Here is a 14,412-nt window from a genome sequence, read left to right on the forward strand (position 1 = left end):
GGCCGGGAGCGGGATGGGGATGGGAATAGGGGTTGGGATGGGGCCGGGAGCGGGATGGGGATGGGAATAGGGGTTGGGATGGGGCCGGGAGCGGGATGGGGATGGGAATAGGGGTTGGGATGGGGCCGGGAGCGGGATGGGGTTGGGAATAGGGGTTGGGATGGGGCCGGGAGCGGGATGGGGATGGGAATAGGGGTTGGGATGGGGCCGGGAGCGGGATGGGGATGGGAATAGGGGTTGGGATGGGGCCGGGAGCGCGGCCCCTGCCCGCCCCAGCAGGTGGCAGACGCCGCCCGCCACCGGCCCCGCCACGGCCGCGGGGACCCCGCCGGTCCCTCGGAGACGGTCCCGGGCAATGCGAACGGAGCGGGCCGGGCCGGGCCGAGCCGGGCCGAGCCGGGCCGGGCCGGGCCGGGCTCCCCTGACCTGTTCGCTCCTGTCCCGCGGCCGCTGCGCTCCTCCGGTGCCGGCAGCCGGGCCGGACGCGGGGAGGGAAGGGAAGAGAAGGGAAGAGGAGGGAAAGCGAGGGGAGGGAAAGGAAGAAGGGCAGCCGGGTCGTGTCTGTGCGGCAGCTCCAAGGCCGGGGCAGACGGAGTCACAGCCGCTCCCATGAACGGGGTGTTGCGGTCCTCGCGTGCTGCGGGGCGTCCCTTACCGGGAGCTCCGGTACCGAGTGCTGTGACACAGCCCTTACCGGGGCTACAGCCCTCACCGAGCACTCGGTACAGTCCTGACAGAGTGCTGTGACACAGCCCTTACCGGGGCTACAGCCCTCACCGAGCACTCGGTACAGCCTTTTCGGGAGCCCCGGTGCATCCCTCACCGAGCACTCGGTACAGCCTTTTCGGGAGCCCCGGTGCATCCCTCACCGAGCACTCGGTACAGCCTTTTCGGGAGCCCCGGTGCATCCCTCACCGAGCACTCGGTACAGCCTTTTCGGGAGCCCCGGTGCATCCCGGCGCTCCCCGACTGTTTGCTGCCTCTGCCTCCCTCTCTCCCCCCGGCCTCAGCACAGCCGCCACCTCCCCGCAGCCCCAGCGCCAACTCACCCAAACATCGCTGCCCGGGCACCCAGCACTGCCCGGGCATCTCTCACTGGGAGTTTCAAAGCAGGGATGGTCACAAACACTAAGATTTGGGATGGGAAATGAAATCCCACTGCTGGCCGTTGACAAAATACCCCAAACTGCCCAGACACCCATCCCTGTGCCTGCCACAATCCTTGCTGTAATCCCACCACCGTTTTCCACCGGTTTGCAAACGGTTCTCCCAGTGCAGACATCTAAAGTCATCTAAAATTTTCCTTTTTCTCACTATCTTTCTCACTTCAGTGCTCCTCCATGCTTGCTCTACAAGAAAAACTTTTCCCAGGACCAAACCACACTGAGCTTAATGGGAAAAGCACCTGAAAAATCCCCAAAAGGCAGCCTAGGAGTGAACCCAGAGCTCAGAGCTGACCCAGAAAAACAGAACTCAAGATGGGCCAATCCAACAGGAATAAAATAAAATAAAATGAAATAAAATAAAATAAAATGAAATAAAATGAAATAAAATGAAATAAAATGAAATAAAATGAAATAAAATGAAATAAAATGAAATAAAATGAAATAAATAAAATAAAATAAAATAAAATAAAATAAAATAAAATAAAATAAAATAAAATAAAATAAAATAAAATAAAATAAAATAAAATAAAATAAAATAAAATAAAATAAAATAAAATAAAATAGCTGTTAACAGACATTTCTCATTGCAACTGGCAACCCAAACAAGCACTAAAATACCAGCTGTGGTTTTAAAGGTCCATCTAGTTCAGAAAGTGAGTCACAAATTTTACAGGGGAAATATCCTTCAGAATTCCCTGCTAAGGACTAACACTGCCCTGGTCTCACCCTTTAGCTCCTTTCCTCTCCTGTTTGTTCTCAGAACAAAGTAGCTCCTTGTATTTCAAAACGTCTCTTGCAGTCCTTCCAGCAATATAGGACAGGCTCCTTTAACGATCAGGGAGAAGTTGGATTCTGCTGGAGTCACATTAATTTCATCAAACATTTCATTATGATAATTAACTTCATCTTTCAGTCATGCTACTGATGGTCTCGGTTCATCAAAGCCTTTTTTATTTGTCGTGCACTGAAAAAACTCAGATTTACTAATCCAGCAGAAGATTTACATTCATAAATCAATTCTGTTTGTTTATAGAAAAGTTCCACACTTGATCATTTTGTATTTCCCACTACAGCATGGGCAGCTCTCCAAATTACCAGCTTTGTTTTACACTAAATAGTTAACAGAATAAGTAGGGTTTGGTGGTACAGAGAATACTCCTTTTCTTGATTTTTATCAAAATTATTCTGGGCACGGGGTGTTGAAGAAAGAAAAAATAAAAGGGAAGGAAAACCAAACCAAAACAAAAACCAAACAAAAACCAAAACCACCCAAAAAATCCCAACACCCCAAAAAACAAACCAACAACCCAAACAAATAAACAAACACATAAACAAATAAAAAGGGAAAGTAGAGGTAACCCAGAGGAATCCTGTTCCAGCCTGGGTTGATACAAGGATCTGTTGTGGATGTGAACTCAGGGCAGCAGAAATCAGGCTCTGGCTGTCTAATTTTGCTGCTAAAACAGAACATTTTGGTACAATCATCAAAATACCCGCCCTGCAGAACCACAACAACCACACTCCGGGGCTTGTCTCACTCAGAGCCCAGCACCTCCTTATCTTTCCACTGAGAAAAAGAGTTCTGGAGCAGACAGAGCCTGGGAATGAGGTTTAACCATTGCCAGCCACAGCAAGGGATGGAGATGGAACACAGTGAGTGGGAAAAGTCCATCCCAGAATTACCTCATTAATTAGGGCCCTTCCTAAGAACCAGCCCCATTTCCCTGCTGCAGGGATTTATCTGAGCTTCCACATGTTTGTACTTGAGGGGGAAAAAAGGGGAGAGAGCGGCTGCTGTGTTCCCCTAAAGATCAAAAAACCACCCGCAAATGCACCAGCTGCAGCAGAGGAGCTCAAAAACTCAAAACCAGCCTGAAAAAGGGTTCTTTGTGTCCTTGTCTCACCAATAATTCACTCCACGGGCATCCCAGTGAGGATTTGTCCCTCCTGCTCCCTCAGACCTGTCTGTGTGTCCCTCTCTGGACACAGAAAATTTGGCCTTGGGAATGTCCAGCCAGGACAGGGCTGCACATTTTGCTTTTGTTCCCGTGCTTTCCTCCTTTGGAATTGCCTCCCCTTTGTTTCTACTCAGTCACATTGCTTCTGATTTCCTCTTTTTACGGCTCTTTGTGATGTACTTGGAAGTCCTGACCGGAGCTTCCAAACCTCTGTAAAATACACCCAAAATCTTTGCATTGCACACACTTCTCACACTGGCTGATTAAACAGAGGCCTGATTTTTTTCTGTCTCCTGTTACTCCTTCTTTTTCCCCCCAGTATCTGCACCCCAACTAAAAGCAGCAGCTGTCACCCTGATTTTTATTAATATATAATAATTGTAATATTGGCCAGATCATGGCCATGAATATAATTATTATATATTATAAATATATTATTACATAGATTTTGTTTAGTATTTCAGACTCTTGAACTGCTCAAGTATTTTCTTTTTCGAGGCAGGAATAACAACAGGAAAAAATAAACCATTTCCCTTTTAGTAAATGACACAATTTATCTACCATTTTTCCAGTCCTCCTTCAGAATCACAATTATCTCCAACAATCAAGGATCTTCTTTTCAAATACCTCTCCAGCATGAATAAATATAAAGAAAAGGAGCTAAATGTTATCCTGCATGTGAAAATTTGGTTTGTAATTGAAAAATGGTGAATGAAACATCTCTTCCAAAATAGAAAAATAAATACACTTTATGTATATATATTATAATCTGTTAATGGTGTGTGGGGAAAATAATTAAGTGGTCCAGATTTTGCTGTCAGTTTCCTCACCAAAATCCAGGAAAATTCTCTGTGCATTCCTGGGACTGTTCCCAGGTTACAGGACTAAAGAAAAACAGGAGACACACACACTCTAATCTCCCCATGTAAAAATGCTTTTTTCCCCTGAAAATAAAATTATTTTGATGAAAATCTTGTCCTGGCACTTATCACCACAGTGCTCTTTGGTTATTTAGAGTACAATCATTTATTGCAAAAGTTTTCATTTTCTGTATGTGCTTACAAGCAACCCCAAACCTTTTCCTGCTGCCTGAAGGGGAAAGATCAAACTTTTGTCCTGCTTTGTGTTCAGGAAAAATGTGTTCCCTGGTGAAATAAAAGAAGTTAAAGCCAGCAGCACCAGGAGACAGCATGAGGTAAGAATCAGCACAGCTTGGTCACCCTGAAAATGGCTTTGGGATTTACTCTGGGAAGGGTTTGGGGTGTCTCCTGAGAACTCTCCCTTTGGGGATCTCTCCCTTTGGAGCTCTCCCTGCTTGGATTCTTCCCCTCTGACCTGCAGGATTCCCCCAGCACCAACCCCCAGCAGAATTTCCCCTAAAACAAGCAGCCTGTGGGGTTTGGTGCATGGGAAATAAAGTTGGAAGCCAACAGAAATTTTCTAAATTTATCTCAGTGGGAAAATGAGAGGATTGATTTTTAAAGCCCAGGATGGTCCTATCCAGGAACACACCTGGGTGTGGGAGCCCAGCTCAGCTTGAGCTGCTCAGGCTAGGAAGAACCTGCACCATCCCTCTTTTATTGGCAAACAACTCCTGGTGACACCAGCTATATCAAAACTAATAAAGTCTGAAAGCATTTTGTACCCTCCAACTCTTCTAACTTCAATATCTTTGACACCGTGTGACACACTTGCTGTAGGATTTGGCAGTCCAGCATTTCCAAGGACAGTTTTCCTAGGACCAGGATGAAAAACTTAAATTTTTCAGGTTAGAAGTTCTATTTTGAGTCTCCAAGAGTTCAAATACTCTTCTGTTGCAGGTTTGTATCCAAAAAGCACCTTGGCCACTTGGGAATTATGAATTCCCATTGGGGTTGATGAAAGCCCAGGGCAGCTGGAAACATCCCAAAAAGCCCCTCACAGCCCCAAATCTGCCTCCTGCCTGCTCAAACAGTATTTCTCATTTAGGTTAGGTCTGAACAGTAACTTCTATTTCAGTTGTACTCAATTGCAGGTTTGTGAAGCTCACAATGTGAATTGCTCATCTTCAATCCATTTTTGGGTCTAAGCCTCAAGGAACTTTGCAAACACCATCAAAATCCTGTTAATTCCATAAAACCCCCACCCAGGGATTCCTTCACCAGCATTGCTATAACCTGCCTAGGAGATTTCTACTTCCTCCTCAGCAGACTCTAAGCTGTCTGCCACTCTCACTCTCCTCTTAAAAACAGACAACTAAATTTCCACCCCAGGATCACCCTCCCAACCCTCCCTGGCCACAGTTTCCATGGTTCCCATTTCCAGTGCTGGTTTCCAGCTGTCCCAGAGGAGTTTGGTGCCATAACCTGGGTTTCACAGGATTTTCTCCACCACCAGCAGTCAGGGACTGGATCATGAATCAGGGACTGGATCATGAATCAGGGACAGGATCATGAGTCAGGGACAGGATCACAAGCCAGGGACAGGACCATAAATCTGGAGGTTTGAGCTTATCCCAGGGCTGATCCACCCCTTGGTCACCTCCCCAGGATGCTGCCCCTGCCCAGCACCCCTGGCAAGCCCCCCAGCCCGTGCTGGGGGCGAGGGGAGCCCAGCAGCCCCGCAGGGAGGTTACCTGCTCGTTGATGTGGCACACAGCCAGGTTCTGCTCGTCGCAGGAGCAGGACACTCGGATGTACTTCAGCCAGTTCCCAGCCCCTCCCTGGCCAGCATCACCACAGAACTTCTCACTGCCCAGGGCATCAGGAATCTGCAGGAGAACGGGACAGAAAAGGGGTCAGCTGGGGCCAAATGGCAGCTACAGAGGGGAGAGAGGGAGGAAAAGGGTTTGCAGGGCACAGCTCCAAGCAAGAAATAGAAAGGAGAAATGTGGGTGATAGATGTAATTGATAAAGAAGCTTATGACAAGAATAAAAGCAGCTCTCAGCCATTATCTGAAGGTCCTGGTTGGCAGAACCTCCCAGGACACACCTCAGAGTGGTCCATGAGTAAAAGTTTCAGGACTACAAATATTCTAGAAAACAGCTCTGGTACCACAGCTCAAGTAATCAAAGAAGGAAACTCCTCCAAACAGCACTGATTTTAATGACAAGGTCCTTAACTGGTCTATCTTCACATCATCTGTTTCATCCTTTCATGCAAGATAATTTTTAATTACAAACCTTTCAATAAACTCTCAAATCAAGTCTCTTTCCACAGGGCTGTGAGGTTCTATTTTAAAAAAATGCTTTACCCAAAGCACTACTTTCATTTATCTGAGTACAGCCTGAGAAATTCATCGACCACATCTATGTGGCTGAAGCTGAGATACAATTTGGCTGCTGTGAAAAAGAGGAATCCTTCAAACTAAAACCCCTCAGATATTTAAAGTCCAGGCGTGAGAGGGGAAAAAAAGAGTTAATTAAGGAGTTGCAGTCCAAAGAAAGTCGCTGCTTTGCCAGGAAGAGACTTTTCCTCTCTTAAGGCAGTTTGGTGACAGAAGCAGAGGAGATGCTCAGCATTCCAGAACAACCTTTGGGATGATCCAGTTTGTAATTCACTCAAAAAAGCACGTTTTAAAAATGACACAGGACAGTCTGAAAACAAGGAGAAGCCCTGTGAGTCCCAGCATAGCAAGGCTCTGCTCTGCTCCTAATGGGCCTCCCTGCTCCAGAAACTCCTTTTTTCCTGAGATTCAGATTTCCCTCTATGCCGACCAGCCCCTGTGTCAGTGCAAATTACTTCAGTCATCAAAAGCTCTTAACATGCTTTTACTAGCAATTAATTCTCTCAGAATCTCATGGGATACGATTATATTTTCCCATCTATTTCAAGACACAGAAAAAAAGAGAAAGGTGGGAAAACAAAGGAGAGAAAAATTAAAGCCCAGCGATGACAGCAACAAGTTGAGCCTAAGGCTGGGCTGAGAGACCTCAGGGGAAAAGGTCCAGTTCAGACTCTGGCTTCCAGCTCTGAACTCCTGGGAGGACCAGGACTTGTCAGAACCACCAGGACACCTCCTAGCTCCCTGAGCTGGTCCCAGCAGACATTTCCTGGTCTCATCCCCACCACCAACCCTTTCTTTTCTAGCTCCCGGGCTGAAAAGGGATTGGGGAAAATCCCACAATTAGTACTGAGCTTCTTCCTTCCTAGTCAGAACATGGCACTGGGAGTCACTGGAATGCTGCATTTTCTCCCAGAACATGTTTGGAACTGAACTGGTGTGAGAAAAAACCTGTCCATGCTAAGTTTCTTCATCCTGTGCCTGGGAACACTCAGGGTCATTCACTCACCCCTAACTAGACCCTGGAACTTTCTAGACACTCTTGGTCGCCCACTGGCAGCACTAAAGGTCTGAGGTGGGCATTGCACAGGAAGCAAATTCTGTGTTGATTGGAAGTTTTAATAAAAATAATAAAAAAAACCCCACTCAAACAGTAAAACCTGTTCTTAATGTGGCTGCAACACTACTGAATTTACTCAAGCTGAAATATCAATAACTTCTGTTTTATCTCAGGGAGCTCCAAGGACACTGAGGCTGCCTAAAGCTGGTGAGATAAAGAGCTTCTCTTGGCTTTTTTGATCCCAAATTGAGTGTCCCAGCCAAGACAGACCCTTGAGTGTGGACACACCCAGACACCAAGTGACAGCAGCTTCCAGGGAAACTGGAAAACCAAATGAGATGAATCATCTGTGCTCAGCTGGTCTGAAGCCACTGAAGAGTTTGGGCAGAGTTTGTAGTGGTTTGAGGAACCAGCAGCCCACAAATCTCCCAGTGCCAGTAATTGGTGACATTCAGTGACCCTGGGAACACAGGATGGCAAATACAGGACACACAAATAATATTTTTAACTTCACAGCTCTATCTTACAGATGGTCTCTTACATTTTCTGAGGCCATTTGAGAGGACACTTAGGACCATTGAATGGAAGGGACCTTAAGGATCATTTAGTTCCAACCGCCTGCCCTGGGCAGAGAGTTCGGGGAAAGCCCAGAATTCAGCTCAAGTTCATTTTGCTGGGTCGTGTTCACCAGTTGTGCCTCAGGAGGAGGTTCTGCCGTAGCTCGAAATCACCTGAAACTCTGTGGTTTTATCTGTGTGGCGCATTAAAACCCAAGCTGGGGCTGTGAAATCTGACAGATCAAAACGAGAGAAAAAGAGGTGCTGTGAGAGCCTGAGAACCTGAGCTGCTGTTCTCACACACACTCACTGCCCTCCGTAAATAGAACCTGGCACCACGGCCCAAAGCCCAGAAGCGGGGACTGCACCCAGCCAGCCCTCATCCCTCTGCTGGCACCGACCAGGACCCTCTGAAAATGGAACAAATGGGGTGATCAGCTGGTCTCAGAGTGCTGCAGGACCAGCTCCAGAGCCAGGGCAGCTCCTGGGCCAGCTCAGCTCCTGGGCCAGCTCAGCCCACCGTGGCCAACAGCTCTAATTAAAGATCACATTCACACGCTCCCACTCGTCACCGATGGTCTCTATCAAAGTTATTTCACAGCTTAAAAGCACCGAAGAACACAGCAGCAGTCACCCAGCACTATCTGCAGTATCTTTTCTTTCTTCTGTCAAATGTTCACACAGAATAATATTTTAAGTCTCTCTTCCCACTCCCCCACCTGAGAAAACTCCGGAAAAACAAAGTGAAACCTTTTACCACATCTTCTTCCAGTTCAGACCAGAAGGAAATCAGAAGTTTCCTCTGGTGAAATTCTGCAAACCAACTGTTTAAAGTCTCTGTCAGTAAGTAAAAAAATTTCCAGTTTGAAAATGCTCCTGGGATGCTCATGGAGAATTGGTTTTTCTGGGTTCTTTTGAAGAACCAAGAGACACCCTGTGCTCTAGGGGTGGAGAAAGGAAACAGAGGCAAAAAGTTTTGGGAATGGGCAAATTAAAGATCCCAGACAGAAGCACAGCTTCCACCCCACTCCTGTAAGGCTCAGCTCCCCACAGCCACCCACCTGGGGATGCTCTCACCACAACAGGCATCTTCAGCTCTATTAAATCTGTTTATTCACAGTTAAAACCAGAACTACGTCCCTCCCTATCCAGAACCCAGCAGCAGCTTTAATCCAAAACCATCCACTCCTGTTTCCCTGGGCAGGTAAAGGCTGACATCAGATATTTAGCACCAACAGCAAAAAACCCCAGAGATGCCACAGGAAGAAAAAAACCATCAGAAAATCCAGTGTAATTATTAGCAGGATTCTGACTTGGTGGAACTGACATGGAATTTCTGCCTGTGCTCTCTGCTAAGGCTGGCTCTGTATCAGTGGAGATGTCTCTCCTGAGAGTAATTTGGCTTAGACATCAAAAGAAGTTGTCAGAGGGAAAGGAGAGGTGAAAAAAAGGTGGGAAGACACTGGAGAGGAGAAAACAAAATAAAATCAGTTTACAATTAGTAAGTGGTGCTGATTTTGCAAGTCTATAACCATCACATGCTGTTATTCCAGTCAGTTTTGGGGAATGTATTTCACCTCCTTGATCCCTTTGGCTCTGAGGCCCAGCATCCTTGTCCCACAGAGCTGGGCTCCCTGCAGGAACAAGATTTGTCCCTTTTTCTTTGTCCCCATGTTAAATCCCAGCAGTCTGGGACAGACCCTTCTGTGGAGATGTGCTGGAAAAGCAGACTTTCATCTGGCCTGCAGCCTGTGGTCATGCTCAGAAAGTTAATTATTAAGGGAGCACTTCCTCTGGCCACTGTTTCCTTTTATTCCTCCCGCCCCATCATGGATTTCTCCCCGCTTCTTTTTTCATCACTTAACACACCAAAACTTCAGTTCATCTTTTCTCCTTCTGCTGCAGATGGTGAGTTCAGTCTTTGTTTATTAACCCACAGCACCTCCTAGCATTTTTGTCCTCAAATCCAACAGCTCGTCTAAGAACTCCCAATTCCCCTTCCCTTCTCTGCCAGTAACAGCGCCATGATTTTGTCTTGTGGTGTTCTCTGGGTTTCACAGAACTCTCCTTGCTCTGAAGTCCCCCAGCCTTCTTCTCTCCAGTCTATCCCCTCCAAACAAATGCACCTTCAAGTTCCCTGGGATTACAGGGCTTTGACTGGCCCTCTGCAAAGACACGGATTTGGGATGCAGAGCCAGAGCTCTGGCTGTGGCTGTGCTTCAGACCCATCCCCAGGCAGCCAAAAGGAAATTGTTGTCATGTTCCAGGGCTCACTTTGCAGCTTCATCTGCCGTCTGCCGAGCAGCGCTCGGGGTTTGGATCCAAAAGGCTCCTTGATCTCGCAGAGGCTCTGCTCCGTAATTTATTAACATCAGAAATGCTGAGTTATGGGGCAGAAGTTATGGAAAAATCCTCTCGAACGTTTACAATTTTTTTTGCACATCATTTGAGGTTTCCTGCCCCTCTAATTTGTGGGCTCTCTGTTGGGTTGTTTCTTTCACATTTTAATGGGCAGCGTCCAAGGTTTGGCCCCGGCAGAGGTGTGCCGGGGGGCTGGAATGCCTGCGGATCTGTCGTCAGTTGGCTTAATGGATTCCTAGTGTGCATGGAGAAACGGAGCAACCAGGAGTTTGCCATCACTGACCCAGCGTCCTGTTGCTATAACATCCCTCCCCAGAAGCCCAGAGTGTAATAAACCTTCTCATCCCATGGTCGCAGAATCTGCCTCTGACAGCTTGGCTGATGTGCACATTTTATTTGGCAGGGGTTGGAGATTTTTCCCTTTTTTTCCCCCCTTTTTTTGCTTTAATGACCCACGAGCTGATTTAGAGCAATAAACTGTTGCCATGAAGTTTTGTTGTGTTTCTTTTAAATAAAGGGAAGGGAGGGACTGCTGCAATTTATGACTTTCAGAAGTAACTGAAACAGAAAGTCCATTCTTGCCACGAAATGAAGAGAAAAAGACTTCATCCAGAGAAACACCTCTGTCAATGTGTAGACACGAAGCCTAGATGAACTCATAAATTCAGCACTCTGCCTGCAATTAAGCAGGCTTCCTGGTGATTTGACAAAGAGTTAATGAGAAACGTGTCAGACAAAAACAGGTCATAGCACTGGAAAGCACTGGGAAGAGCAGCTGAGCCAAACCCAACTTGTCTGCTCAGGGCCACGGGAAAAGCTTGGAGTGTACTCAGTACTACTTTGAGTGATGTACAGTAAACTTCTTGTGCAAATGGAAGGTCCTGGAAGGCGCTCCCAGATCCAAACCCAACAGATAAAAAGAGGCTGCAGAGCTGTCACCACCACCCTGTGTGAGATGGTCACACCCTCATCCTCAGCATGACCCCTGGGACATGGGCAGTGCAAGTTCTAAGGGTTGCTAAATGGCTGCAGGATCACAGAGCTCAGTTCATCTCCCTGGCTCTGGGAGCAGGATCCTGTCCTCAGGAGTCTCCTCACCACCCCATCCCATCCCCTCTGGGGCAGACCCCGGGGTTTCCAGCAGCACAGCTCAGGACCCACCGTCTCTGCGACAAAAGCCCAGCATACCCAAACACTGGGAATGCTCAGAGGGGAGGAACACAAACCTTTATGACTCTCCTCCTGCCAAACAAGCACGTTTCTGCTTCCTCCAAACTAAGCCAAGAGCTGGGAGAACCATGAACACGAGTTGCAATCAGCTGGATTGCAGTGGGGCCAGTGGGACAGGTGATGCCAGGCAGAGGCTGCTGAGCCCCATGACAGTGTGGAGGCAGGTGACACTGCCAAGCCTGGTGACACTGCTGAACCCAGTGACATTGTGCAGCCCAGTGACACTGCTGAGCTTGGTAACACTGCTGGCTTTGCTGACAGTGTTGAGTTTGGAGCTGCTGCTGGCTCGTGGGAGGCAGAGCGCTGCTGTAGCCGATGAGAGAGAGACCAACTCAGGTTTTTAAAAGGCTGGATGTTTTTGACTTCCACTCCCACCCAAGCCACATGTCTGGAGTGGGAATTTTCCACTGGTGTGTGCATTTCTGAGTTGCTGCTGGGCTGCTGCATCCTCTGGCTTCACAAAGGGTCTGGAGGAAAAACATCCCAGGGAAGGCTGGTGCTGGGACATATTTCTGTCACAAGAAATAATCTTCTCATTCTTTTTTCCCCACCACATCCAAAGCACATGAGGAATCACATGACAAAAGGCTGTTTTCTTCCCCAAGTCCCTGTCCAGGTTCCAAGCAGAGGAGCATGGATGGCTCACACGAGCTTGGGAAGCAAGGCTGGATTCCTGGAGAGCATTTGAATACAGCAGAGCCTTTTGAAGGGCTTCCCACTATTAATGGCTCTTCTCTTACACACCAGCACAGTATTTCCCAACTGTCTGCTCTATATCAGGATAAAAAGGGCAGAAAAAAGCTGCTGCGTCCTTCAGACACCACAGACTCACTCCAGCTGAAGGAACCTGACCCTACACTCAAAGCCTCAGAAAGAACCAACAGCAGCAAAAATAATCCAGGACATCATTTACATTAAATTTACATTTGCACCCAGGAAATTCACAGGTCTCCAGGAAAGTATCTCCTGCTCTCCACAGCAGAAAGGCACCATGGATACATGGCAGAGCAATGGGGCAAGGAGGAGAAATCAAGAAATCTTGAGAAAAAACCACCCTGTTATGCTTTCCCTCCCCTGTACCTATAATTCCTTCTATTCCCATCTTGGAGATGCAGTTTGCTTCCCAAAAGACACCCTGAATGATACAGGATGCCACAGAAGGTGCTGCCAATCCTGATTCCTGTTGATGCACAAAATCAATCCCACCCCCTCGTTTCTCTCCCCCACTCTCCTCCTCCTAGAGGGCAATCAGCTCCCCTTGCACAGCAACATCTCATCACCACGCAGAAAAACACCGAGTAAAGATGTCAAAACAGAAGACGACTTCCAAGCTGATGGCAGGCATTTATCTCAACAAAAGCTCATTTTTCACCAGTAACGTAATTCATACCACACTGATTTAAATTAAACAGTAAACCATAAAAAACTGTGCTCGAATCAAATCCCAGGGCTGCATCAGATATTGTACACATGAGGCGAGAAGGGATTTCCAGTTTTTTGTAATATACACACACAAAAACTTTAAAGTTTTCCTCCACACTGAAAGAGTTCAGGTCATCCCATTTTTGTATCCTACAGCATTTTGGCTCATTCCAAAAGAATTGTAATTGTAAAGTTCTAAATAGATGAGAAAAAAAGGGAACTCGGGAGAAATCTTCCTCTGATCAAAAAAAGGACAGAGGCTACCACAGACAGGGGAGGGTTTGGAGTCTCAGGACATTTCACTGCACTGGGGAGAGGGAGCAGCAGCAGGAGGTGCAGCAGTGCTGAGCTCCCAGGGCTGTTCCAAGGGGTTAAAAAGGACACAAATCAGTTGCATCCCAGAGCTTTTGTGGTGATCCAAAACGCTTTAGGGTCTGATTCCTCTGCTGCTATTTCCAAAGGATGATGCGGCTAAAATGGCTCACTAATGACTGGATGCCAATTAGCCCAGGGGGAGGAAGAGCAGGGCAGCTCTCCTGGCAGAAGGGAGCAGAAGCTGAACAGAACTTTATTGTATGAAGATGGGAACATTTTCTGATGGTAATTTGTCCAAGAGTCCTCTTAGCACTGAGGCACAGCTGCTTCCCTTATCCATACTCAAAAGGTACTTAATTCTGCCATAAGGAAAACCTCAAAAATAAATTCTGATCATCTTCTTGAGGTGCATCCTGGGAGTTCCACTGGATCAGGACAGACAAAGGGAGCCACTGCTTGCTTTAAATAATTTCTTATTACTCCAGCTTGGTTTTAGCAATATTTTGGGGACAGAGCTGTGGAACACCTTGAGCATGGAGGCCTCTCCAGGGTGATTTATGGGCAGCACTCAGTGCCAAACCCATCTGCTGCATTTCACATTCTGGCCAGAAAAGTAGCAGAGCCTTTAGCTGCCCATTCCTGGTGCTGACATCAGCTCTAAAGCATCAGCCTGGCAAAGGCCACTGGAAATCCTAGCAGGAGAAGACCCCCATGAAATGACAATGTCTTATGGTCTCTTCTGAGCCTCTTCCTTGAGAAGAATCTGGACTGCCAACAGCCCTGGCAAATCCACTGCCTCCCCCTGCAAATGCTCTGGGATTACACTGGATCGTTAATAACACATGAAACAAATTCCAAGAACAGTTATCCAGGTACCCCATGGAGAGATGAATGAATTCAAAGAGCTGAGGGGCTTGAAATAGCACCCATTTTCCCTTTTATTAATAGACTTGGGGATATATGGCCCAAGTTCAGGTAAGAGGGGGACACAGGTAAGGCAGCCTGTGCCCTGGGGTGTATTCGATGGACACATCTGAGTGTTTCACTCCTGAAAACTAGGAGTGTTATTCTTAAAGCTTGA

The 14,412-nt window shown here is 47.2% G+C and overlaps 1 protein-coding gene across 5 annotated transcripts in view; it reads right to left on the reverse strand.

The window, feature by feature from the left end:
- PRDM16 (PR/SET domain 16) overlaps window positions 1–14,412 on the reverse strand; it is a 285,146-nt gene that overhangs the window by 40,854 nt on the left and 229,880 nt on the right. For all 5 annotated transcript variants that reach the window (XM_086860794.1, XM_086860797.1, XM_086860796.1 and 2 more), the window contains one exon: window positions 5,739–5,873. In XM_086860794.1, coding sequence (XP_086716920.1) covers window positions 5,739–5,873 — 135 coding nt within the window. The remainder of the gene's footprint in view (window positions 1–5,738; window positions 5,874–14,412) is intronic.

This window comes from Cyanistes caeruleus, chromosome 22 (assembly GCF_971803275.1).
Source record: "Cyanistes caeruleus chromosome 22, bCyaCae1.hap1.1, whole genome shotgun sequence".
NCBI classification, from domain to species: domain Eukaryota; kingdom Metazoa; phylum Chordata; class Aves; order Passeriformes; family Paridae; genus Cyanistes; species Cyanistes caeruleus.